Source organism: Euprymna scolopes, chromosome 13 (genome assembly GCF_053919585.1).
Source record: "Euprymna scolopes isolate OS-2025 chromosome 13, ASM5391958v1, whole genome shotgun sequence".
In the NCBI taxonomy this organism is placed as follows: domain Eukaryota; kingdom Metazoa; phylum Mollusca; class Cephalopoda; order Sepiida; family Sepiolidae; genus Euprymna; species Euprymna scolopes.
The window spans coordinates 127,621,771-127,649,351 of NC_136494.1; the positions used below are offsets into that span (position 1 = coordinate 127,621,771).

Genomic DNA, 27,581 nt, shown 5'->3' on the forward strand with positions numbered 1-27,581 from the left:
TTGTTATTTGATCACTCTGAGATTGACTGGATTAAATGTTAAGCTTCATTAATGTTAAAATTTCTCTTAATTTCCTGGCGATGAACGGTGGCCCTGGGATATGTTCCTTGTTAATGGAGTCAAAGGTGGCTTTGTTATGGGGTGTAAATCCTTCAACCAGCATTGATCGTTATCTCCTACACTGATGATTGCATAAGCATGAAACACTGGTGTATGTAGGCATATAAAAATAATTATTTATAATTTATATATATAGGATTCCCCTATAAACCTGACCCCTAATCACAGGGGCCCCTTATGTCTCAGTGGCAATTTGCTAAAACATTAATTTTTCTTTCTCATTTTCTTTAAAAGGAAACTTCTGATTATTTCTTAAATGAATCCAAAATTTCCGGAAAGAAACGTTTGCTGCTAACGGCTTCGATTCCTGTTGGTAAGAAGACCATCATAAAAGGATATGATATCCCTCAAGTTGAAAAGTTAGTAATATTTAAGTCAATACTTAATTCTATAAGAAAAAAAAACGATATATCAAAGACGTTAGATCATAGAAAGACCACCATTTTTTTCCATAAATAGTTTAGCAGTGACAAGTCAAATTAATTCACTGTGCAAATTATTTTTATACATTTCTTTTTTCATATGTTTTTCCGGGACTCATGCCATTTAATGAATCTCTGCTTGTTGTGGTGTGTCCACCCTACAGATAATAATGAATTCCTCAGCTTATTATAAAAATTAGAAGAATATGTCTCTTTGTGTAAACACACCTGTTATGCTCGAGTCTGTAGAGGACTAGGATATAATAATCCTAATCCCGTTACAAGAAAATAATGAAATGAATGGAATTGAAGAAAACAAAAACTCAATTGATGGATAAGATAAACGTGTCGTTTATTTACTGTTGAAAGAATGAATTTTTAGATAAAGCATGTGTTCATGTCCGCGAGGGTGTAACCATCGTTCGTTGCGGGACTGGTGTTGTAGAAAGAAAAGGAAATGTGTGCTCATCTCAAGTTCGGGTCACTATCGTTTGTTCGCGCGTGGGAAGAGAAGTGAGTAATGTAATAGAACGAGAAATGGCAGTCCATCGTGTAGACAAAGAAAAGGATAGAGGGTTGACGTCAGTTAGCAGTCAGCTACGCGAAGGTGTTCTCAGGGACCAGTAGTAGATAGAGAGAGAGAGAGTGAGAATGTGTACGCACGGTCTGTTAGCTTTTTGCCCCACATAGTAGCAAGTGGTGTGGGCCGAAAAGAAAAAAGCCGCTTATTGCTCTTTCTTTTATACTCGTTTCCGGTAGTCTTTTGCGCATGTGTGTATTTCCTTTGAAAGGGGAAGTGACGTTGTCCTTGTGTGCGTATGTGTGCATGTGTGTGAGTACATGTGTGTACGTTAGCGTGTGTGTATATACACGTGAATGTGAGTGTATGTACGCGAACGTGAATATATGTACGTGTGTGGATGTGGGCGCGTATGTTTGTGTGTGTGTATGTATATGACAAGTAATATAGCTTGAAATGTGAATGTGTGTTTTTGTGTGAGACTAGAAAAGGCTCGCGCAAGTCTTGCACTCATGGCAGCTGAACTGACATATACCCACACTTTTGTTACATTACAAAACTAAGCATATGGAAGCAAGAAAGGAACAAACAAAAAGGTTGAGCTTAAACTTTTATTTAAAGATAAAACAAACTGCTTGGTGTGTCAGGATGTTCTGGTGGTGGTGGCGGTGGGAATGTTGGTCAGGTGTTTAATATGACTCAGCGACGATCTGGTGTTAGGTCAGGCTGAGACGGGGGCGACGATGTCTGGAATGTGGCTTATGTGTTCTGGCGTTTGGAATACGAGTGCGGTGGTGACGATTACAGGAATGTGGCTTAGTGTTCTGGTGTCTGGGATACAGGTGGGGCGATGACGGAAGAGGAGTAATCCTAATAGCAGGTGTCGCTGTGGAGAGTTGGTGACAGTGGCTCCTGCTATTGGCAGGACAAACCTCGGTGATCTGGCGGTGGCAGCGAAGGAGGGGTAGTCTTCAAGGCTTGCTATCCAGTATCACGAGCGAGATGGCGGCAGTGCGAGAGCACAGTAATTTTAATAGCTGTTGTCATTGGCGAGGGGATAATGACTGTTGGCTGGTGAGCTGTGATGATCTATCGGCGGCAGAAGAGGGGTAGTCTTACCAACTTGCTGTCCAGTATCATGAGTGAGATGGTGGCAGTGCGGTGGCACGGTAATTGTAATAGCTGTTTTCGCTGGTGAAGGGTTAATGGCTGCTGGTTGGTGACAGAGCAAGATTCACAGCTTGACACGCTGGGACGATCTGCTCTCTTGTTGAAAAAACTGTCATTTATATACTGGTGATACAGACGTAGTTGTAGACAAAGATGGATTTTATCGCTGGTCGGCGTTTTCGCTTTTTATTTGTGTTTGTTTTTTGCTGTTTTAATGTGTTGTAGGGAGTCGTCTGCTTGGTGTTTGTATACATGTGTTATGTCAATTTAAAGCTAAGAAAGTTGTGAATGTGTTCTAGTAGTAGCAGTGTTGCAGTGTTTTTTTGAGATAATTATTTGTGTTTATATGTTGCTGGAGTTGCATTTGCTGTGATGTTTTTGTTTTGTATTTGATTTTTCTTTTGATGTATGGTTTCCTCTGGGGGTTTTCTTTGTTGAAGTAAGGTACGAGTTATTCCGTTGATGTGTGTACATAAAAAAAATGGGCTTTGACGTTGTCGTGTGTGTTTAGTGTGTTCATTTATGTTGTATCGACGAACGGGCTTTGTCTTAGCGTCGCCATTATTATCACTGCCGCTGCTCCTGCTGGTTTCTGGTTTATTCATGTAAATATGGAGTGATATGCAATATAACATTTTTCACTTGCTTTTCTATTTAATATATTTTGTTTCCACTAATTATCAAGTTGTGTTTTTATTTTGGACCCTTACAGCACCACAACATTAACATAATGAGCTATTTTGAAAATGTTAGCTCCCAAAGTGGTTGCCATTTTCTGGTTCAATTTGTTTTCTGAATTTTACTGATTTTTTTATTTTTTTATTTTCATTTTCCAAATATCATTAATTATAATTAAATAGTTTTTTCAGCAACTTTAAAAAGTTCTTCCTTAACTCTTCAACTAACCCTAAGTCTGTATTAGCTACATTTTTTTGTTGATTTGTCCTTATGGGCGCTTGCCACCCAAACTTAGGGTAGCAGTACGATTAAGTGAGGATATGTTTTGTTTTTGTTTTAAAAAAATATTTTTTTTAAAATTAAATAATTAACATTAATTTTCTAATACAAGTTTCAAAGATGGAGGGGATTTTATAGCTGATTAGTCTGGTAGTGTTTCGATTATCGTGGAGCAAATATTAAAATCAAAATTGTCAACTCTATGAAAAACAGACAAAGCTAATTGTGAAAAGAAATCAGGAGTTAATGTCATCAAGCTAGTAAAAAGAAAAAATCAATATAGATTTTGAGTTTTTCTTTTGTTTTTTGTTTATTTTGTTTTTTGTTTGTTCCCTCACCCCCATGTTTTAACCAGAAAATTGGATTCAGTAAATTTGTGATTCCTTTTCTAGGTACCTGGATTTTATGAACTTGATGAGCTATGACTACCATGGTGGAAGTTTTGACAATGTTACTGGTCATAACAGCCCTCTGTATCCAAGAAAAGAAGAGACTGGAGATGAAAGAACATTCAATGTAGTATGTAATTTTATGTTGATTAGAAAATAATAATAAAAACGTGCTTTGGTTTAAAATAACCAGAGTTATCTCTCTTGGTCTATATGTAAGTTATCTCCCTTGAATTATTAATTTTTTTGTCGCGCATTTTAGTTTTTTTTTTAAACTTTTCCTTAAATTGCTCTCTTCAGTTTATCTAATTATGGTTTTCATAATAATAAGCTAATAAAGTGTATATATATATATATATATATATATATATATATATATATATATATATATATATATATATATATATATATACAGAGAGAGAGAGAGAGAGAGAGTGACCCCCAAAAACGGGCCCAACTCTAATTAGGCCCCGCTTCTTAGTGTTTTGTCCGAATGAAATGAAACTTTGGTCATAACTAGTTCTAGATGGCCTCCATTTAGCTTTTATTTATTTTTGGGGTCACCCTGTATATGTATATATAATGTAACATCGTTTTTCATGCTTCAAAAAACCCTCATAACCTTTAAATCACTATTCTAGAAACATACGTGGACTTTTAACATTATATATATATATATATATATATATATATGTATATATATATATATATATATATATATATATATATATATATATATATATATATATATATATATATATATATATATATATTAGGCACCGCCAAAAATGGCCGAAAAATCAAGTTGTTGTTGGTTTTTAAAACGAAATTACATTTATTAAAATCCATTATTTCTAAGTAACTTTTTTTTTCCAGAAAGATAAAACCCTGAATTTTATCATATAGAAAACAGAATAATGTAAAACTTTTTCTACTATTTTTAATTAAATTTTAAATGTTAAATTTCCCCAAAAAGTTAACAATTGACATTTTTTGTCTTGCACAAAAAACGTACATAAATATTTAACAAAAAAAAGGTTTTTGAAATAATTAATTTATTTATTTGTTGTCTAACTAAGATTTAGGATGATTTTCTAAGAGAATATACAAAAATATTATAATATAAGTACCTAGATTTCAAATAATTCCACTTATGCCTATCGGCAACCAGTTACTGCGCGTCGATCTAGAGTCTAGATCGACACTGTTTACGTTTGCATTTGATAAAAAGCAAACTATGGAAGACCAAACAAGCCAAAAAAAACTTATTTTTCAGTGACGAAAATTTCAATGTATTATTAAGCTCAGGCTGGTCAGTACCAGATGGGTGACCATTTGTATGAGTTTGGTTTTTAATGTGTATGTGTGTGGGGGCCAGGCTCCCCAAAATGGGGAAGGGGCAATTTAAAGCAGAATAAAAAAAAATTATTTCAGCGCGTTTGGTCCACCGTAGTCGAAAAGCGGCAAACGTTTTCAAACAGGATCGAAAAAATGATGCTATTTTTAACACAAAGGGCACAATATTTATCGAGTTTTTTTTTTTGTATCGATTCTTCAAAGCATGCCCTGTTTAATAATGGTCATGCATTATTCGGCTCGCTAAAAAAAAATTGTTAATTTATTTATCAAAGATTTTAAAATGGCTTTTTTCGTATAAATATTAAAAAAATTTTTTTTTTTTGTTTAACTTAAATTAATTATTTTACTTAACATATTCACCGAATTTCACACTTCAAAACTCAAAAGCGGGATAATTAAACACAATCGAAGTTCTGATAATCAGACGTCAAAATAAGGTATGCAAACAATTTTTTTTTTTTTTTTTTAATCTATAATTCTGTCCCTTCCAACAACACAATATGTTGTGTTCAGTTTCAGATGATTATTTTAAGCATATTTGTACCCCCTCAAAACAAGGGGGGGGTTGTAAGCAAAAAAAAATATATATATATAAATATCGTTTATGAAAAATAAGTACACTATTATAAAGTTCATTCTTCTCTTAATAATCGCTGAAAATTTCGTATTGATCGGATAATTACCTGATTTTTGGTAGATTTTTAAAAAGACGGTCCGTCAAAAAGTACTGACCTGCCCCCCCCCCAGTTTTGGCGGTGCCTATTATATATATATATATATATATATATATATATATATATATATGTATATATATATATATATATATATATATATATATCCTTCATTAGACTACATTCTTGTTTTGTACGATTCGTACAATAAATCTTTGAGAACTCTACCAAACTCCTCCGACAATTTTCGGTGTAAACACTTGAAATTTTAGATACAGGTTCCTTGGACATGGATCTAACTTAATTACTCGATTTGAGCCCCAAACAAGGGTCATGTTAAGGGGCCATAATAGGGGTCAAAGTTTAAAAAAATTGGCCGTTTTTTCTTTTATTGCTCAGCACCAACCTCCAAACACTCGGGTAGCGTCGGACTGAAATGCTACTATATATATATATATATGATGATTACAACTTCTTGTCAGACGAGTGCCACTCCCTCAGACACTTAGTCCATGAGCCCTAACATGACTTTTTTTTTTTTTTAGTGGCACCGGCGAATTCACACACTCAAGCAGACATGACACTGAAGATGGTCATTGCTATGCATACATATATATATACATACACGCATACACACACATACACACACACACATATATCCATATATACATACATATACAATACATAATACATATACATACACACATGCATACATAAACAAATACATACGCATATATACACACACATATACAAATACAAACACACATATACATACATATACACATACAAATACGTACACATATATGCACATATACATACACATACATGTAACTACATATACATATACTTACATATCTATGCATTTATACACAAATATAGACATGTATATATACACATAAATACACACACAAACATATATATATATGATGATTGTAACGTCTTGTCAGACGAGTGCCACTCCCTCAGGTACTCAAAGTCCATGAGCCAAAAATGACTTTAGTCTTACTGCCAAAATTCACACGCACAAGCAGACATGACACTGAAGACGGTCACTGGTGTATATACATATATATACATGCACGCATGCATACATATATACACATGCATACACATGCATACACATACACACATACAAATAACCCACATATATGCATGCATACACATTACATATATGCATACATAGACATACTTATACATACATAAACATACACAAGACGGTCATTGGCATACATACATATATATATATATAAACGCAAATATACATATCTACACATACACACATACATATCTGAAATATACACACATATATACATACACCATGAATAATACACATACATACGTATACAGACACACATGCATACATACAGATATACATACATACATACACATATACAAATACATACACACATATACATACATATACCCATACGTACACATATGCACATACATATATACATACACTTACCTGCATATACATACACGTACATAAATATGCCCTCATACACATATACATACATGCTCATACATACATACACATATATATGCATACATACACATGCATACATCTACATACATCTACATATATACACACATGCATAAATGCACATACACACGCCTATATACATACATGCACATACATACACACACAAACATATATACACCTAAATATATACATACATATACACATAAACACACATACACCTATGCATACATATATACATAGATACATATAATGATGGCAGATCAATTATTACATGCTTCCAGCATTTCAGACCTACATGCGTCACAACTTTTCCATAGCAATAGGACCATTTTTTTTTTTTTTAGAGACAAATGCCTGAGGGAGTATCTATACCTGATGGTGTTACAGAGTTTTAGCTTTGTACGACAGATAAATCTCTCTCTCGGTTCAAAATGTTGACATCCAGCAACAAGCGAGAGCAAGATAGCCAGCAACAAGTCAAACTGTAGACCAGCTTAATGCGGGTACTGGTCTCCCGCTTTATGTTTTTTAACTCAGAGATCTGCTTCTCCTAGAGGGGTTGCCTTCACCACGGCATACACATGGAAATAAACACATGCATATATACAAATGTACGCCAATATATGTATGCTTGTGCACACACATACAAACATAATCACGTAGAGGCACACATATACGCATATACACACATGCACACACATACGTACCCACACATATACATGCAAAATGCATATGAATAAATAGTCCAAAAGTCATAAATAGTAAGTGATCAGCACATAATTTTCCAAACAAATCAATGTATGAACCAATGAGAAAACAGTCCAACTGAAAATGATTTAAAGACGCTTGGATTTTTTATATATATATATATATATATATATACTTCGGAGTAGTTTTTATTTAACAATCAGTGGTTATGTAAACGTGAGATTGTAGGTTTACAAAATATTACTGGCAGTAATATTCTATAAGTTATCCCATCTAAACGAGAATTGCTCGATATTCAAGATAGAGCAAATAAATTAAATTGTAATTCAATGAATTTCAAAAAACTCTCATTGAAATGAAATGAAGTGGTTGAGTTTCATATCAAAGAATTTTTATTATTCTAAGCAAGACAAAGAATGTTTTAGAAAGTTTATCTCCTTAACCTATAGGGTTTCGATGTCTACCATCTCATCAGAGGAGTGAAAATATTAGCAAATAGTTATAAAGGTATGCACCCTATTTGCTAAAGTCAGTGAGACATGGAAAGTCAAAGTGCAAATAATACATTTATCAGAAGTTCTGTAGCAGGAGTATTTGTAGAAAAAGGATATGAATGTTTTTGTTGATCCAACTTGTTTGGCAAAATCCATATTATATGTTCTTTACATCCGTTTGGTAATAGTTTCCAAGTTATATCCTGGGTAATCCGCATAGCTGTGTATATATCCGAATCAGGCAAGTGCTTGTTTAAATTTGTCTTGGGTCCAGCCGAAAATAATTTCAAAGTCTGGTGGAAGCCTTTTCATTGGAAGCTTATATTATTTTAGCGGGGGGGGGGGGTGTTAGGGAGAGTAGGCAATGGTAAGTGGCAGGAGGTGGGGTGAGACAATTTTGTGCATATTCATCCTAATATACACATGAACACATGTCTCACTGACTTTAGCAAATAGGGTGCATACCTTTATAACTATTTGCTAATATTTTCACTCCTCTGATGAGATGGTAGACATCGAAACCCTATAGGTTAAGGAGATAAACTTTCTAAAACATTCTTTGTCTTGCTTAGAATAATAAAAATTCTTTGATATGAAACTCAACCACTTCATTTCATTTCAATGAGAGTTTTTTGAAATTCATTGAATTACAATTTAATATATATATATATATATATATATATATATATATATATATATATATATATATATATATATATATATATATATATATATCCTTCATTAGACTACATTCTTGTTTTGTATGATTTGTACAATAAATCTTTGTTTGTATAATTATTCCACCTCGGATTAATATTTTACTTATATCAAAATTTATGATACAACACAAGATTAAACAAAAAATTAATCCTTCATTCCAAGATTAAACAAAAAATTAATCCTTCATTCCAAGATTAAAGAATTCTATTAATTTTATAAAGTCATCATCAGAATATTTTAAAATGTTAATATATTTTCATTTGTTTAATTTTTCAGAACTGGAGTGCTAATTATTGGGTGGAACATGGAGTTCCTCGAATGAAGCTTAACATTGGAATGCCTGCATATGGACGAGGATTTCGTCTGGCTAATCATTCTTGCATACTGCCTGGCTGTCCTTCCATTGGACCCAACTCACCTGGTCAATATACAAGACTAGCAGGATTTTTAGCGTATTATGAGGTACTCATTTTTACTAGGATGTAGTCGCAATAGTTTTTCATGTGAAAAAGTGTCAAAATGTAAATGTTGCTTTTTTTTTTACAATAACAGATTCACATAAACTCCTACAACTCGCAACAGTTTAATCTTTCTTATTATTTTTCTTTTAATCTTAAGATTCCTTATTATTTTTTTCTCGTGATAACAATTATGTCATTTAATTTTTCAGTGCATTTCACACATACAATATAAACATGAATTGCTCTTTGTTATGGATTGGAAGATTAACTTAAAAAGAATTTTTTCCTGGTTAAATATATATATATATATATATATATATATATATATATATATATATATATATATATATATATATATATATATATATATATATATATACACACACGCTTTTCCTATTCTAATTTTTCCACTTCTAATCTGAATGTTTTCAAAGTCGGTGTCATCTTCTTATTTTTATATTTGTATAATGCCAGCTTTCTCTCCTCTTCTGACGAGAAGCATTTAGCTTGAAAATGTCAGGACCTAAAGAAGTTTCCCTGCATTCCTCTTTCTGGAACCTTTATTGGATTGATAATGTAATAAAGTTCCTAACTTTACTCTTTACCTTCTTAACTTATTCTCTCTCTCTCTCTCTCTCTCTCTCTCTCTCCCTCCCTCTCTCTCTTGAGAGCATTGCCAAGGCTGCTGTGAAGAAGGTGGGCTCTCTCTATCGAGCTAGAAAGCTACTTATACCTGAAAGTATCCTGTACCTCTATAAGGCCACTATTCGCCCTTGTATGGAGTATTGTTGTCACATTTGGACTGGTGCATCTGCTACTTGACAGGGTTCAAAAGAGAGTCACCAACCTAATAGGTACTGAACTGTCATCTAAGCTTCAGCCTGACCCATCGACGAGATGTTGCATCCCTCTGCCTGTTCTACAAGTATTCTAATGGTGAATGCTCTGGCGAACTACAAGAACTTGTACCAGTTAAATCCCACCCCATACACAGTAGAGATCCCTAGGTGTAAGAAAGCCTTCTACTCCAATAGTTTCTTCCCCAGAACTGCTAGACTTTGGAACTCCCTTCCGGGATTCTGCTTTCTCAACTGTACTGACATGCAGAAGTCCAAGTGTAATGTGAACAGACATCTTGCTACTCATCTCCCTTCATAATACCCCTGCAACTTATGTCCCCGATAGTAGACCCCTACTACTACTAGTGCCACTGTGCCTTGTTTTGGGGTGAAAATTGAATAATATATATATATATATATATATATATATATATATGCTAGACATTTTAGTCTGCTAAAAACGGGTAAAAATTATAGCCCATTTATTTAGCATGAGTGTTTTATGCTAAATTGATGGTTGAATATGGTTAAATTTGTACTCATTTTTATATTAAATGCTATTAAACACTAACTGTGCATCAAACAGATACTATAACACTTAGTTTACTGCACCGTAACATAACAAAGGTCTATATCCATACATAATTTCGGCTAGATCGGCCCAGTGATATCCAAGAAAAAATGGAATGAACAAACAAACAGACAGATAGACTAAGAGAAATATATATATATATATATATATATATATATATATATATATATATATATATATATATATATATATATATATCTGCCCTCTCACACAAAAATTAGTAGATAAAAAAAAATGTCAGATGAATCCATTTGAAGTATTTAGGGAAACTGAGAAAGCACGTAGCAAGTCAAACAACCTCCTGTGTTTAAATACTCCTGACAAAGTCAACCAGCAGCAGAATCACACCCATTCGCTTCAGAAACTTTCAGTCAAGTAAGAAAAACATCTTTATTCAAAGATGGTTTCTAAATATTTGTGCACACGTTTCTAATATGAGAGTTGGATGACTTTCAATCAAACCAACTCAGGCAATGCTGATGTGTATAAAGGAGTTGAGGCATTCAAATTAAGGAGGGGCTTATCCAACCATATTCAATTTTTTCTTTTATTTAATTTTTACGAAGGAGTTACCACTTATCAAGGCCCGGAGGGAACTCGAAGATGAGGGCTAATGAGTGTACAGTCAATGGGAAAATATTGTAGTAATCGTTAGTAGTGGAAATTTTAGTAAATTGAATTATTTAAGGGGATGACTCATCAAGAACTTGTTTACGTTGGACTTGAAGACGACAATATTATAGTCAGTTGAAAAGTAGGAAAACCGAACAGAGTCCCACAGGCGTGCAGCTTTATTCATGGAATCTGCGTTTAGGTTTAGGCACAGATAAAGAGTGGGGGAAATTATTGATAGGTTTTCAGCTAGATGAGCGTTTTTCGCGAGTCAGGCGAGGGGAGAACCTTAGATTGGAGCTCAGACGAGCACTTTCCATGAAAATAATGATAAAGCAGAGACAGGCTTGCAACATCTCTTCTGTGGGAAAGAGGTTCTAGGGAAGAGAAAGGGCATTCCCCACTAGGCTACGAAGTCTATTTTGAACTCTGTCAAGGCAGGATAAGCTGGATGTACTTGGCTCTTATACAGGTAGAGAATTGCATCAGCAGTGAGATATCTACTGGAGCGGTAGAACGATCCCACCATTTTCCCAGCGTCCCTGGCAACAGATTTGATGTACGTGTTCCATCTCAGATCAGGAGTAAAGGTCAGACCCAGAAGCTTGCCAAAATATGAAGCTTCCCCTAGATGAGAGCCATTCATTTCAATGGATGTCTTTCTCATTTTTTTTTTTTTTTTTTTTTATTACATTTTTCACCCCAAACAATTCAAATTGCCACTTTGGTGTAGGGGGCTACTATCCGGGGCAACAACTACTGGGGTACTATGTAGGGATTTGGGCAGCAAGATGTCGGTTCACGTTACACTTGAACTTCTGCACATCAGTACTGTTGGGGAAGCAGGGACCTGGAATGGAATTCCAGAGTCTAGCGGTTCTGGGGAAGAAACTATTGGAGTAAAAAAATTTTTCAGTACTAGGGCTTATACCTAAGTCTTTGAGGCATACAATCAAAGATTTTGTCCTGGCCTTCATCAGGGTTTCACCAGGTCTCTGCATGTAACTGTTCTTAGGTTAACTCTCACCATGGATGGTAGGATCTGTTAAATACTATGTGTTAAATACTATGTGTCTCAGATAACACATGAAATTGCATCCAGTTATACACATAAATCCACGTCATAAAGAAAGCTAGCATTCACCCATGCATGGAATATTGACCCAATGCATCTACAACTCTTCTCTCTCTATTGGACAGGGTTCAAAAAAGAATCTCCTATCTAATAGGTCACACTGTCAACCAAGCTCTAACTCCCGTCCCATCATGTTTCCTCCCTGTGCTTGTTTTATGAGTACTTTAATGAAATGTGCTCTGACAAACTCGAAGCATAGGTATCCTCTTGATATAAATATCTTCGACTTACTCAACAAGCAGCAAAATCCCACCCCTTCACTGTAGAGGTCCACTGATGCTGGCTAACCTTTTACTGTGAAAGTGTATTCCCTCAAACTGCTAGAATTTGGAATTCCCTCCTTGTATCCTGCTTCCCTGACTGTACTAACATGCAGGAATTTAAGTGCAATGTGAACAGACATCTTGCTGCACAACTCCCTACTTAGTGTCCGTGTGACATGGTCCATAATTCACAGTAACCTCTTATGTTTCAGTGGCAATTTGCTTTGTTTGCAGGAAATATGGTTAAAAAAAAAATGACAAATATGAATAAGGATTTGAAAATATTATAAAGTTGGAAGATAAAAACTTTCACAAAAGCAACTGGATTCAACACTAGATACTCTAAAAATAAAAAAAATAGTTGATATGCCAGAAATCAAAACAATAAAAAAAAAAAGCATTTATGGCTTGAAATGTTCAACTTTTGTAAATAGATTTATATAAACCATCATGGCTTCTTATTCACTTTACCAGTTTGGACAATTTGTGCTTCACTACTGAGCAATATTTTCACCAAAGACATCAAAGCAAACATTGAGTTGCCACATTTGCCAAAAAACAAAAGGACAAAAACAGACATTCCATCAAGTAAGAGAAAACTGCTACACATCTGCACACATTTCTGCTTCAGAGTTGGACAACTTTCAATCAAATCAACTCGCTTGAAACTGTCTATATCATAGCTCAATGAAATAATGTGGCAGGCTCAACTTGAAGGTATTAGTTTACCTTTTAGAAAAGTTCATTTACTTTTTCTCAGTACAGGCCAATAAGTCTCCTGTACGTCATGAGTAAGTTGTTGGAATCTGTGTTAAATAAAGAAGTAATCAACCATCTCAGCAAAAATAACCTTTTTTGTGATACACAATATGGTTTCCATTCTGCTAGATCTACAGCAGATGTGCTTACAGTTATATCTCATAGGATTAGCAAATCTCTCGACGGAGGCAACCTTTCTAGGGCAATTGCTCTTGACATAAAAGCCTTTGATAGGGTATGGCATAAAGGTTTACTTCACAAGATCTCTCCAGCTATGATATAGCTGGAAATGTCTTCTCAATTATCAAATCATTTCTCTCTGATAGGTTCATAAGAGTAGTAGTTGATGGGCAGAAATCAGAAGCTCACAGTATTAATGCTGGAGTCCCTCAGGGGTCCATCCTGGGCCCAACTCTCTTCCTGATTTACATTAATGATCTTCCAAATCACATCCTTACATCATTTGTAGACATTTATGCTGATGACACTACCATCTATGGTAGCACATCTAAGACCGTAAACGATCAAGTTCTCTCTGATTCTCTCTCCTCTGATCTTGAGCACGTGGTACAATGGGGAAAAGAGTGGCTGGTTACTTTTAATGCATCTAAAATGAAGCTTCTATCTTTACATCATCAACGCTCTGATCTCCATCTGGCATCAATTGAAATGAAAATCTTGGTGAGGCCTCATGTTTTGACAAGCTTCTGGGCTGGACCTTTACTCCTGATCTGACATGGAACACGTACATCAAATCTGTTGCCAAGGCTGCTGGAAGAATGGTGGGATTCTTCTATCGATCCAGTAGATATCTCACTGCTGATGCAATTATCTATCTATATGTGCCAAGTTCGTCCAAAGATGGAGTACTGTTGCCACATCTGAGCAGGAGCTGCTAGAAAGGACTTATCCTGCCTTGATAGAGTTCAAAATAGACTTCGTAGCTTCATAGGAGATGTCCTTTTTTCTTCCATGCAACCTCTTTCTCACAGAAGAGATGTAGCGAATTTGTGTTTTCTTTATCGTTATTTTCATGGAAAGTGCTCGACTGAGCTTCAATCTATGGTCCCCCCTCACCAAACTTTCACAAGAAACACTCGTCTAGCTGTAAACACTATCAATAATTCCCCTCATTTTTTTATCTGTGCCTACACCTAAACATAGATTCCATGAACAAAGCTTCTTTCTTAGAACTGCACGCCTGTAGAACTGTCTTCCATTTTCCTGCTTTCCAGCTGACTACAGTATGGTTGTCTTCAAGTCCAATGTAAACAAGTTCTTGATAAGTCGTTCCCCTTAAGTTAACAAATTTACTGAATTTCCATTACTGACAATTACTATATTGTCCAATTTCTTCTGTAGACTCTTTAACCCTTATCCTCGAGTGGCCCCCGAGCCTTGATAAGTGGTGATACCTATGTAAAAAAAAAAAAAAAAACAATCCCTCCGTTGCGTGAGGGTAAATTTGAATCTTAGTAAAAAAAAAAAAAGAAAGAAAGAAAGAAAATCACCGAAAAAAAAAGAAAGCGAACAATTTTAGTATGTTTCTGCGTCTTTCTTGAACAGAAAAATTAAATGTTTATTTCTCGTTTATTTAAACTTAAAATGTTTATACAATAATGGTTGCTCATGCTACAGTATTGTTTTCAACGAAGCCTTTATTAGATGATGACTATTGGTTTAGTTATGGTTTTGGGGTCAAAGTGTTATTTCCATGAGCCCAGAGCGCCTTAACAGTATCTCACGATATTACAATACGTTGTTGGAGGGTCTTTTTATCTATTTCTTCTTGTCTGATAAGCAAAGACCAAGCTTAGTTAAGACTGCAGAAGTTGAGTTTCTTTTTCTTTTCTTTTTTTAATTACATTTTCACCCCAAACAAGGCACAATGCCACTTTGATGTAGAGGGCTACTATATGGGACATAATTTACAGGAGTACTATGTAGGGAGTTGAGCAGCAAGATGTCTGTTCACATTACACATGAAATTCTGCATGTCAGTACAGTCCGGAAAGCAGGGACCTGGAAGGGAATTCCAAAGTCTAGCAGTTCTAGGGAAGAAACTACTTGAGTAGAAGGCTTTCATTTCTACTGTGTAGGGGTGGGATTTTGTTGCTTGTTGGGTTTGTCAAAGGTATTTACTTCGAGGGGGGGGGGACAAGGACATAGTTCATTGAAGCACCTATTATTAAGATACTTGTAAAACAGGCAGAACAATGCAAAAATTTTTTCGATGGGACAGCGGTTGAAGTCTAGTTGATAGTGTGGGACCTATTAGGTTGGTGACTCTCTTTTAGATCCTGTCTAAGAGGGAGAGACTAGTAGCAGATGCAACAGCTCAAATGTGGCAACAATACTCCATACATGGGCAAATGGTGGCCTTGTAGAGGTACAGAATATTCCTAGGCATAAGTAACTTTCTAGCACGATAGAGAGAACTTACTTTTTTGCAGCAGCCTTAGCAATGCCCTCAATGTCTCTGCTCCAACTCGTATTCCCTGTGAGCGTTAAACCGAGGAGTTGACAATGAAACCTCAGCATCCAACCTCGATAGGAACTACAACGATTTTCAGGGCATTTCTGTTATACTATTCCCATAGATCTTCATATAACATATGAACTCAAATTATACCAATATGTAATTTTATTACAATAAATTATTTGTGACTTTTCTTTTCTATCCAAAATTTAGGTTTTCCTTTCTATGACTTTTTCTCTTTGACTTGGAATTACTAACCATAATAAAATAAAGCACAGAATTTTAGTCTAAACGTTGCCTCTGACTCAAAATATAGCTTCGGCAGACATTTTATCTTCCATTTGGAAAACTAAATCAAAGTTTCTTCTTTCTCTTGCGGTCGCATGCATCCAAATTTCACTACCTTCTCTTCCTATAAAAACTAAGTTTAAGAGCAAAAAAAAGAAAGATTTTCTTTTGGCTTTCTTAAGACTTTTGGTGATGTAGAAAAATAAGCGACTTGAATCTACAACAAAGAGTGTCAGATAAAAAATTCGCATTATACTTAATTATTTTTTGCGTAAAATAATTAATAAAATGTTATTATTTCATTATTTTAAATTTGATTTTAGTTTTATAAAAAAAAATATATTACCTTATGAAATATTTATTGATTTCTTTATATTTTTAGAAAAATACAATTTTTTTATTTGGCAGCGTTTGCTGCGGACTTAGTGTCGCCTATTCTTCTGCATCACCTGCTTTTTTTTCTTTTAGAAAACTACTTAGGGTTTTATTGTTGAATGAGTCTCTTTTTACTTGCCTCCTCACGAGGGCACAATTAGACATAAGGTTGTTTTTTAATGTGAGGGATCTAGCTCTCAAAAAACGGGCATTCTAGATGTGGAAAAAAAAATTAAAACTGCCCCAGTGTAGAAGGATTTCTCCTTCACTGAGCAATTATAAAAAATATTAAGTGTAGTATCAGAACAGATACTACACTTTGCTAATCTTTGTGTATGTTCAAACTTCATACTGCTACAATAACTTTGATATCTTGCCTGCCAAAACAGTTGTCATCAGACACATGTTTGCCTACATCAAATCTTTTTCAAACTAAAGTGCACAAAAGAGTAATTATATGATGAGGGAAGTCCACGACAGGTCATAAGTAGACAACTTGATCAGTGCTGTTACCAATGAGGATGGCATAAACTGCAGGAGTGGGGTAGCGGGAGCATAATGTCTTGCATGAAAATTACTCCCTGACAGTTTGTAATTGTTGAGAAGGTCAGGTTTAATATCGCAAAAGCAAAGATATGGAAAGGACAAGAGATAACAACTTATTAAATTTTTAGAAAAACCGAATCTTCGACACCTCCACTCTGCATCCAATAGTTAGATCTACTTTATTATACACTAGCGGGGTTACTCGGCGTTGCCCAGGTGTGGAGAGGTGGTGTAGAAGGGAGAGAGATCAAAACACAACAGTAGCAGCCCGGGTGGAGAGAGGTGTTTAAAAAAGTGGTAGTAGGCTGGCAGGCTCATACCTGTAATGCAAAGGAGGAAAAAAAAACGTAACGTCTTAGTCGATGCCTCCATCTCGCAACTGGAAGTGGCGAGCATTGAATTTAAGTGTAGTCAATCCAATGGTGATGATGACTTGCTATAATGTCAGCAAAAAAAGCGACTCCTCCTTGTACAAAACCGCCCTGTCGAGGGTGAAGGAATGAATGTTTTTGGCCAATTTTTCAATATTTGTCGTCCAAAGGATCGAGCTTGAAAATGATACCGATCTCGTGAGGATCCATCATATGTATCAAAAGTTTTTGCAAGACATACAAACACACACACACACATTTTGTCTTTTATATATTAGACTAGCGGGGTGCCCGGTGTTACTCAGGTGTCTGTAGGTGTGTATGTAGGAAAAAAAAGTGAAGAAGGAAAAAAAAATTTTGGTAGGCTGGTAGGCTCGAACCCGAAGCCTTGAGGTGAAGGCGGAAAAAAGTGATATCTTACAGCGACGCTAAGTGGGCAGAGAAAGTGAGAACCGTTCAAATTAAACGGTTAAAAAGTTAAATGAATGAGTTCACATTGCTTCCTGGACGTCCCTGGCACGAGTTCCAAGGAGCTTCGTTTGCTACTGATTCAGTTTCGTTTTTATACGGAAAAGCCAAACAAACACACGGAGAGGAAGAAATAGCGCAAAAATAGCGTATAAAAGTCGCTCAAATAAAAGAGATGACCTCCTTTCATAAATCGGAGATATTATAATCTAGGGGTATATAAAAAGTTGTAAGACGTGGTACCCCTCCCCCTCCTTCCACGAGCCCCCACCAACCTCCCCCGAGCCTCTCCCAAGCGCCCCCCCAGCCCGAAATGTATGTATGTATGTATGTATGTATGTATGTATAGATTCTTTAAATCTATAATTGCTTCTATAATAATGATTTTTAAAAGTACAAAAAAGTTAAATAATTTTAAAAATTACACCCATTTCAAAAATGTTTTAAAAAAAAAAATTTTTTTTTTTTAAAGTTTGTTTTTATGGAAAAAAAAAAAATTCATCCTGTTATGTTTTTATATTTCAGATATGTGATCTCATCAAAAAAGGTGCAAAAGTTTTCAGAATCGCTGACCAAAAAGTTCCATATTTAGTTTATAATAATGAATGGATTGGCTATGACGATGTCAAGAGTCTTTCTATAAAGGTATGACAAACATGTTCTATAAATGTATTCTATGAACGTATTCTATGAAAGTATTTTATAAACGTATTCTATGAAAGTATTCTATAAACGTATTCTATGAAAGGAGGTGGATCAATGCAGCTTAATTAAAACGTTATTTTAATTGATTTTTTAATTATGAGGAAATTTCCAGAGTCAGCATTGATGATGGTGGTGTACCTGTTTCTCAATCCACGGCACTCCAAGAGCTCGGATATGATAAGAGAATACAAACTTTTAAAATTACTACTAAACTTTAAGCAGAAACGAATGAATTTAATCTGGTTTAGAGATTTTATACTAACCAGTCACAACTTATCAAGGTCCAAATGCCACTCAAGGATAAAGGTTAACGAGTTTGTCAAGTGAACAGTGTGACAAACGCTTTAATTGGAGACGATATTTGAAACTGAGCAAAATTTTTAAGAGAACAATAATTTGTTAACGTTGGATTTGAAATATATATAGTCGTAGACGGCGAAACACATGTCAGTGGATAATTATATTTTAAAAATAATACATATACCGCTCCCCATGTGGGGGTACCAAATTGGTTAAAGGGAAAATTATTCCCAACTCACATTTAGGTAAAAAATGCACTTTCATAAATAATTGAATTCATTCAAAACGTATCGCAAAAACAAAAAACCAAATGACATATATATATATATATATATATATATATATATATATATATATATATATATATATATATATGATGATGGGCGCATCCCTAAAGACCTTCTCTATGGCGAGCTTGCCTCAGGCTCAAGAAAGAGGGGGCGACCCCATCTTCGCTACAGGGATGTCTGCAAGCGTGACATGAAGGCTTTCTCGGTGGACAGGAATACATGGGAAGCCTCTGCAGCTGACAGAACTGCCTGGAGGAAAATGATACGCCAGGGGATTATCATCAGCGAGAGGACCCTCCATGTTGAAAACGCTGCAAAGAGAGCTAGGAGAAGAGCGAGTGTACAGGCGGAACAGCCGGACGAAGCGGCAAATTGCATAACAACCTTCGTATGTCAAGGCTGTGGCAGACTATGCAAATCAAGAATTGGTCTCTACAGTCACACAAAAGGATGCATACAGGCAACATCTTAATACGGCGTTGATCCATAGTCGTTTCGACTGACGGATGCCACACACATATATATATATATATATATATATATATATATAAACAGACAAAAGTCTATATTCCAAAGTTCATGATGTTGACCATCTTACAATTTATTTCGTTAATTCAGTTGACATTTACAATTCTTGAGAGTATCTGTTTCGTAGCACAAAATCAATCACTTAATTATTAAATCAATCAATGAATCTATTTTGCCCTTAACTCATCAGAAGAAATAGCAACAATCAATCCACGAAAAGGAAATAAAATGCGTTTGGGCATGATTGAAAAATCTGAAAATTGGAAGAAAAGCTGCAAATTACCTTCTTGTTTGCTTACATTACGCCATTTTGAACTTCGAAAACTAAGCTTCTTAAATAAGGATTGGTATATATGAAAAGGAATTGTGGGAATATTTCCACAGAAATATATATATATATATATATATATATATATATATATATATATATATATATATATATATATATATGTACGGCATGGTCATGTTGAGAAATGGTTCTTGCCAGATCACCGAATTTAGGCAACGATGAACCTGACTTGTACCAAATGGATGATCATTTGTGAAGACTAGGTGCTGTATGTACCGTGTTGAGTTGTAGAAATTTCTAGGTTGTTATCTGGGGGCGCATTTAACTCACTGAGGGAAATGCACCCTCGAATAAAAATGGAAAGCAATGGGAAACTACTGTCTTAGATTGTCTTCCTGAGATTGCTGTTAAAACAGCAGGGCCACTAATGATGATGATGGATTTGAAAACAATAATTTTCTTGTCAGTTGGGAAGCAGCTCCATGGTATTGTGTTCCACAGACGAATAGTTCTTGGAAAGAAACTTTGTTCATGGGAGTTCTGCTTAGCTCCAGGTATGAAGAGAAAGAAAGAAAAATTTCTTAGTGGTTGTAGCTGGACGATTTTTTGCTGTGAATGTAAATACGCAGTTACATAACTTTTTAAAGATAGAAATGTAAAATAATCACTTCCATTGTCATGCAACACATTTTGAATTCTTGGTTTAAATATTATTTAAGTTATACCGCAGCTCTTTACTTCATATAGTGTATTTTGACGACAGTAACGTCTTTGAAAAATACCAAGAACAACACTAATAATTAATATAGATGTAGCTTTTTTTTTTCTTTTTTTACCTTGGGAGTCACCACTTATCAAGGCCCGAAGGTCACTCGAGGATAAGGAATGTAAAGTGGTAGTGTAATAATCGTTAATGATGTAAATTGAGTAGAATTTGATTATTTATGGAGACGGTTCAACAAGAACTTGTTTATATTGGATTTGAAGGCTACCATGTTGTAGTAAGCTGGGAAGCAGGCCAGCAGAACAGTGTTCCACAGGTGAGTAGTTCTAGGAAAAAAAAAACTTTGTTCATGGAATCTGTATCCAGACTTAGGCACAGTTAGAGAGTAGGGGTAATCGTATATAGTGGTTGTAGTTAGTTGAGTGTTTTTTTTGTGAAAGTTTGGCAAAAGGGAATCATAGATTTGAGTTCAGTTGAGCACTTGCCATGAAAATAACGACAGGACAGATACAGGCTTGCAACGTCTCTTCTTATACAGATAGAGGATTGCATCAGCAGTGAGGTAGCTAAATTGACGAACGAAAAAATGAATAAAAACATGAATGTTATGAAGTTAGCAAGTGTTAAATTCAACAACGGGATTTCGAGAATGAAAGCTAGAAAACACGAGTTAACAAACAACATATATTTATATCAACAGTTTTACAGAGATGTAAAATATAATTTAAAAGACCAAAGTTTTAAGTTTTTGGATAAGAATAAACAAACGTGTCAGAAATTTGTTTCAAAGTTCTGTTGTGCGTTTGTGTGAGAGAGAGAGAGAGATAGAGAGAGAGATAGAGAGAGAGAGAGAGAGAGAGAGAGAGAGAGAGAGAGAGAGAGAGAGAGAGAGTTTACCTTCTGTGTCACTAAGTTCTTACTGGAGGAATAGTATCAGACTTAAAGAAATTTCAGCTTGGAGCACTCAATGTTTCTACAGTGAATGTTATTGATGCGGAGAGTCAAGGCACATCACTGGTATCATTCAGAAGGACTCTGATTTTGTTGATCAAGTTACTCTTTTTACAGGTTTGGTTGATATGGTATAGACTTGTTATTTAGGGTTTTTATTGGTTGTAAAATATTGAGTTAACATGTTCCTGTGAAAACTCTGATTTTTTTTGTTTTTGGAAGTGGAGAGGAAAACATCACAGAAGGAACCAGAGAAAGAAATAGGGTAGCTATTGCAGCCATTCATATTTTGGTGTTGTTCGAATTGCATCTTTATGTAAAAATCCACTGCCTTGAAAGAAGTGAAAAGGAAACAAAAACAAAAAAAGAAAGCTTATATTAAGTTTCTAATGTCTAATCGTCGTGCACATTAATTTCTAATCTATCACAAGGTCTAACTTTTAAAATCTAACTGGCATAATTTTATTTATTCGATAGAAGATTAAATTTTTAAATCCGGCCACCATAATTCTATATATGAAATAAAATTATCATATTAAGGACCGCATTCATTTCTGAGTAGTGTTGGATGCTATTTGATAATGTTCAGATAGAAATAAATTGGCGCAGTTGCTTTAATGCTTGTTTCAAAATGAATTGTTCTTTTTTTTTCTTTTTTTTTTTTACTATCATTTTGCAGGTTGATTGGTTGAAAAAGAACCAGTTTGGTGGCGTCGCAATATGGACACTTGATTTGGATGATTTCTTTAATGGTTGCGGAAGTGGTGCTTATATTCTCATAAAAACACTCACACAGGAACTTAAATTACCTTCAGTTGAAAATAAACAGTAAACCATAAAGACACCATAATGTACATTTGAAGGTTGAAGGAAAAGCCTCCCGCATCATGGATATACCACCATGAGCCTGATGCAAATAAGAAGATATTACATGTAAAATATTTTATATATATATAATATAATCGTCCCGTCACTAATATATATATATATATATATATATATATATATAAAATATATTTTAGTCATCGACATACAGACCTGTTTCGTTGTTTCACAACTCATCAGTGCCGCTAGACTATAGTATATATATATATATACTAATATATATATATATATACATATATATATTAGTGATAAACGATTCCAATATTTTTCCCGATTCCAATACAATTACCGATTCCTTACTAAATTCCCGATTCCAATACAATTACCAATTCTGATTCCGATTCTTTATAAACTTTAAATATTTAACTATGAAGTATTTCTTCACAATTATAATAAAAACACATGTAAAATTGCAGATATTTTCTCAGGCGTAAAAAATACACTTGTAAGCGATGATCTATAGATTTTAGTTTTCCTATTGATTAAAAATCAATCAGTATTTCTACCAGCAGTGGATAGTTTTTGCTTTTAACAGAATTAAATAAAAAAAAAATAATTAAAAAAATCGTTCATTGGCATCGGAAAGTAGGTACTAATTTCTCCAATTCCGATTTCGATACTCCTAAAAGTTCTGATTTTTCCGATCTTGATTAATCGTCCCAACACTAATATATAATCACACACACACACACACACACACACACACACACACACACACACACACACACACATACATATATATGATTATACATGTACACACGAATGTATGAAATCAATAAAGTGAAACTGCATAGCTGGTTCCACCATTATATCTTAAATTACTCCTGTCTGAGTCTATTCGTTAAATCTCTGCATTGTTCTGATTCTATAAACCTAAATTCCTTTTATATACACATGAAACAATGCTTCAAGCAAACTACATTTACCTTTTACAAAAACAACAATTTCTTTATTTTTACTATTTCATCAAATGCTTTTGTTCTCGTTGAAAGTTTAGAAAATTTTTCAGAAAAACAATTCTGTTGTCAACTTGATTATTAATTGAAATGTAAGATACAATAATTAACTGAAATATATAACAGCTATAATTTTGTGAGATATTTTTGATCAAATCTATTATGAATTGATGAATACTCTTCACTGTCAGAACGAAGAAAAGAGTAAAAGGAGTGTATGTGTTTATTCAGAAATAAAAATCTAGTTGATTTTCAATATTGAATTCTGAGAATATTTATTACATTAACTATTGAACAATGATACAACAGTCGTAATGCAAGTTTAGCAAGAAATTGCTGATCAAATCTATTGCAAGCTTATATTTAAACTGTGTTCTTTATGTGTGTGTTACTCAAATTTTAGTAATTTTGATTTGATAAAAAGTAGTTTAATTGAGTAACCTGTAGCAGCAACACTTACTGGTTTGCTAGTTTGAATACAAATGGTTTATAAGCTCAGTGGTGATTGGTGCAGACATTCAACTTCACTTCTGGCTTAACCAATGCCATTTCTCAGACAAGATGATCACGTGACCAAGTTCATAAAAAGTTAGATCAATCCCTGTAAGATAGTTGTTACATTTTAACATTAAAACCCGACATTGTCTATAAAGGTCTCACAAAGAAACAAAGACAGAGAAATTCAAGTTTTTTTCTGTTAAATGAAAAGGTACTTATTGCCGGTCATTTCAACACCAAGCCACTGACATGTATTTTCAAAGCCAACTATGCATGGTCGCATTCTTACTTTTCCTTCTCTGGGTCAATCAAGTTTCTTAGTTTGCATCTATAACTATTTGTTACGTGTGTAATCCATTCAACAGTTCACGGTCGTCCGACAATCTTGTAAAATTTGAAGAATTAACGAGTCTTACATCTTGTTAAGAGTTCCTTTCGCACCGCCATGTGCTTTCTCCCTCTTTTTGTCTTCTCCCCATCTTCTTCCGATCCCAATTTTTATATATCCATTTATTTCTGTGATGCCAGACTAATGCCACAGCTTCATCATTTGCATACGTGTGAGTGGCTTTATTACAGCCACAAACTTCTCTCTTGGGGCCCAACAGAATCCATCCGGACCTTTAGCTCTGGGTTCGACTTCAATGAGACGATAAATAATCCAACATGTCTACCGCCTGACCCTGATTTCAATACGTTACGCGTGCATGCACTTTTTTACTTCTTAACCTTTTATCTTCGTTCATACTTGTGGACTTATTCTTCTTTCGACCCGACTAACAAAGATAATAAACTTGTTTTTAAATGTTAGAATGAGACTTTGTCGTTCTATTCTACAAACTTCATTATGTATGCAAGATGTCCACCATTAATTATGCAAAATAGATTGAACTGATTTGCATATTTTCAAATGCAATCATATTCATTTGTGTCAAAAGTTTCCATCAATGGGTACGTGCTTTTATAATTCTTCATATAGCAAATCTGTACAACTAGTTCCATAACGTTGACTCCCTTTCCAAAACAATTACACACAGTAGTCCTTTACATCCAAGTGGCGATATGCCTTGTTAGATGTGAACGCAAGTAAAAAAAGAAAAAAAAAAAAACGGTTAAACATGAAAAGTATGTTAATTAAATACCACAAAAAATCCAGAAGATACTTCGTTTTTGGAAACCATTTTGCTGTTAACAAATCACATAATATTCAAAGCCTAAATAAAACTTCCTTAGTATGGCTTCCCTACGCCGGCATCAACACCTTACATTCATTAACCCTTATCCTTGAGAAGTGGTGACTCCAAAGTAAAAAAAACAAAAAAACCTGCTAACTGATGTTGCGTATAGTAACAATAGTTGGATACTCCACCAGACTAGAGGAATTCTTGTCTTAGAATCCAGTAAAATCAAGACGTCACAAGAAAGATATACTATGACATATTTAACTGATTAATCGGCAGAGGAAAATTAATATTCCTAACTTTTGAAAATATTTTGCTGTTAACAATTTTTTAGTGAAAGGAATTCCTTCTTCAACACTTTGACAATGTTTTAACATGATGTCAAAAGATACAAAAAAATTTGACTAAATTTGCAAACATAGTGAATAGGGAATGTGAGAAAGAAATTCAAACTAAGCGAACTCACTGTGAATAGATACTCAATTGTTAACTGTACTTCCCCCAATTGAATTATTAACTATTCAACTAACAATTTCCGGAATTTAATTCGACATGCTGCTGTCAATGTTTGCTACTCCAAATTCAACATATTGCTGACTATTTCAAAATCCAAATCAACTCATTTTCTGAAAATCGGGCTTTTGATTTAAACTGGCAGCATCTCATTTGCATATGCTGTGATAACAAACCTAATTAATTTGCGCGATCACCAGTATATAATTAGAAGTAGCCATTTTTTTCTTTTCTTTAGTTTTTTGGTCTGTCACTGGACACTACAAGTTGTACAAAATCAGATTCAATTTTTAAGGCATTTAATCATACTCTCTCGAGATATCTTCAATGTAAAAACACTAAAAGTATACAAAATATTGCTAAATAATGTCAATGAATAATAAATTTATGCAAAAATTGTAACAAGAGATATTTCATACAGTAAAAATTAATCCTTGTTATGGATCCAAACATAAACACTTATATAGCAAATGTCCATTTAAGAATAATACATGTCATTATTGTAACAATTGCAGAAACATTGTAACCAGGAATTCAGAAAAAAAAAAGAATCAAAAGTTAAAAATATGATCAATTTTACAAAGGTAGAAAATGCATTTTTTATTGTATTTTTCCAATTCTCTATTTTTATGAATGCAAGAATTACGTAAAACAAGGGAGATAAGTCAGTCTGCAATGTTTTGCATAATTTGCCAATGACGAATCAATGGAGAATCGAAAAACCGTGATAAAACTGACTTATATTTTTAATTAAAATTCTACTCGATAATTTCCTCTAAATTTTCGTATAGATACCTACTTTCGTCTGATATGTAAGTATATCAAAGAGTTTTCCTGTGAATTAATTTGGAACTGCCATATTTCACCTGTAGATAGTTGTACCAAAATGTGGATGTTCTTAAAGCAAACTGATTCTATAAATGCTTTAAAAAAGCAATAATGTTTATTCGTAATAAACAAAATATCACAAATAAGAAAAAATATGAAAGGCTAAAAACAGTTGAGCAGTTCGTCACTAAAATTCATAATTTGTTGTTAAACTTGAAAATCAAAGAAAACTATATCCTTGAGATGTTTATAGTAGCTCAACAAATTCAAAAATTGCTACAAATAATATTATACTATATAGAGATTTTATATGCAGTGGTCAAAGGGAAATGTCATAGTCATCATAAGTAGTGGAAATTTGGTAAATTAGATTACTTAAAGGGACGGCTCATCAAGAATTTGTTCACGTTGGACTTGAAGACAGTCATATTGTAGTCAGTTGGAAAACAAGAAAATGGAACAGAGTTCCTCAGGCGTGCAGTTCTAAGAAAGAAGCTTTGTTCATGGAATCTACATCTAGGTTTAAGCACAGTTAAAGAGTGGGGGAAATTATTGATAGTCGTTTCAGCTAGACAAGTGTTTTTCATGAAAGTCAGGCCAAAGGGGACCATAGATTGGAGCTAGGACGAGCACTTGTCATGAAAATAATGATAAAGCAGAGACAGGCTCGCGACATCTCTTCTGTGGGAAAGAGGTTGCAGAGAAGAGAAAATGGCATCCCCTACTAGGCTA

The 27,581-nt window shown here is 34.3% G+C and overlaps 1 protein-coding gene across 1 annotated transcript in view; it reads left to right on the top strand.

The window, feature by feature from the left end:
* LOC145292182 (chitotriosidase-1-like) overlaps positions 1 to 25,140 on the top strand; it is a 75,299-nt gene extending 50,159 nt beyond the window's left edge. The window contains exons 5-9 of the mRNA XM_080138470.1: positions 355 to 479; positions 3,582 to 3,708; positions 9,290 to 9,475; positions 18,727 to 18,846; positions 22,668 to 25,140. Of these exons, the coding sequence (XP_079994596.1) occupies positions 355 to 479; positions 3,582 to 3,708; positions 9,290 to 9,475; positions 18,727 to 18,846; positions 22,668 to 22,820 (711 nt within the window). The 3' untranslated portion in view covers positions 22,821 to 25,140. The remainder of the gene's footprint in view (positions 1 to 354; positions 480 to 3,581; positions 3,709 to 9,289; positions 9,476 to 18,726; positions 18,847 to 22,667) is intronic.
* Positions 25,141 to 27,581: the final 2,441 nt, after the last annotated feature.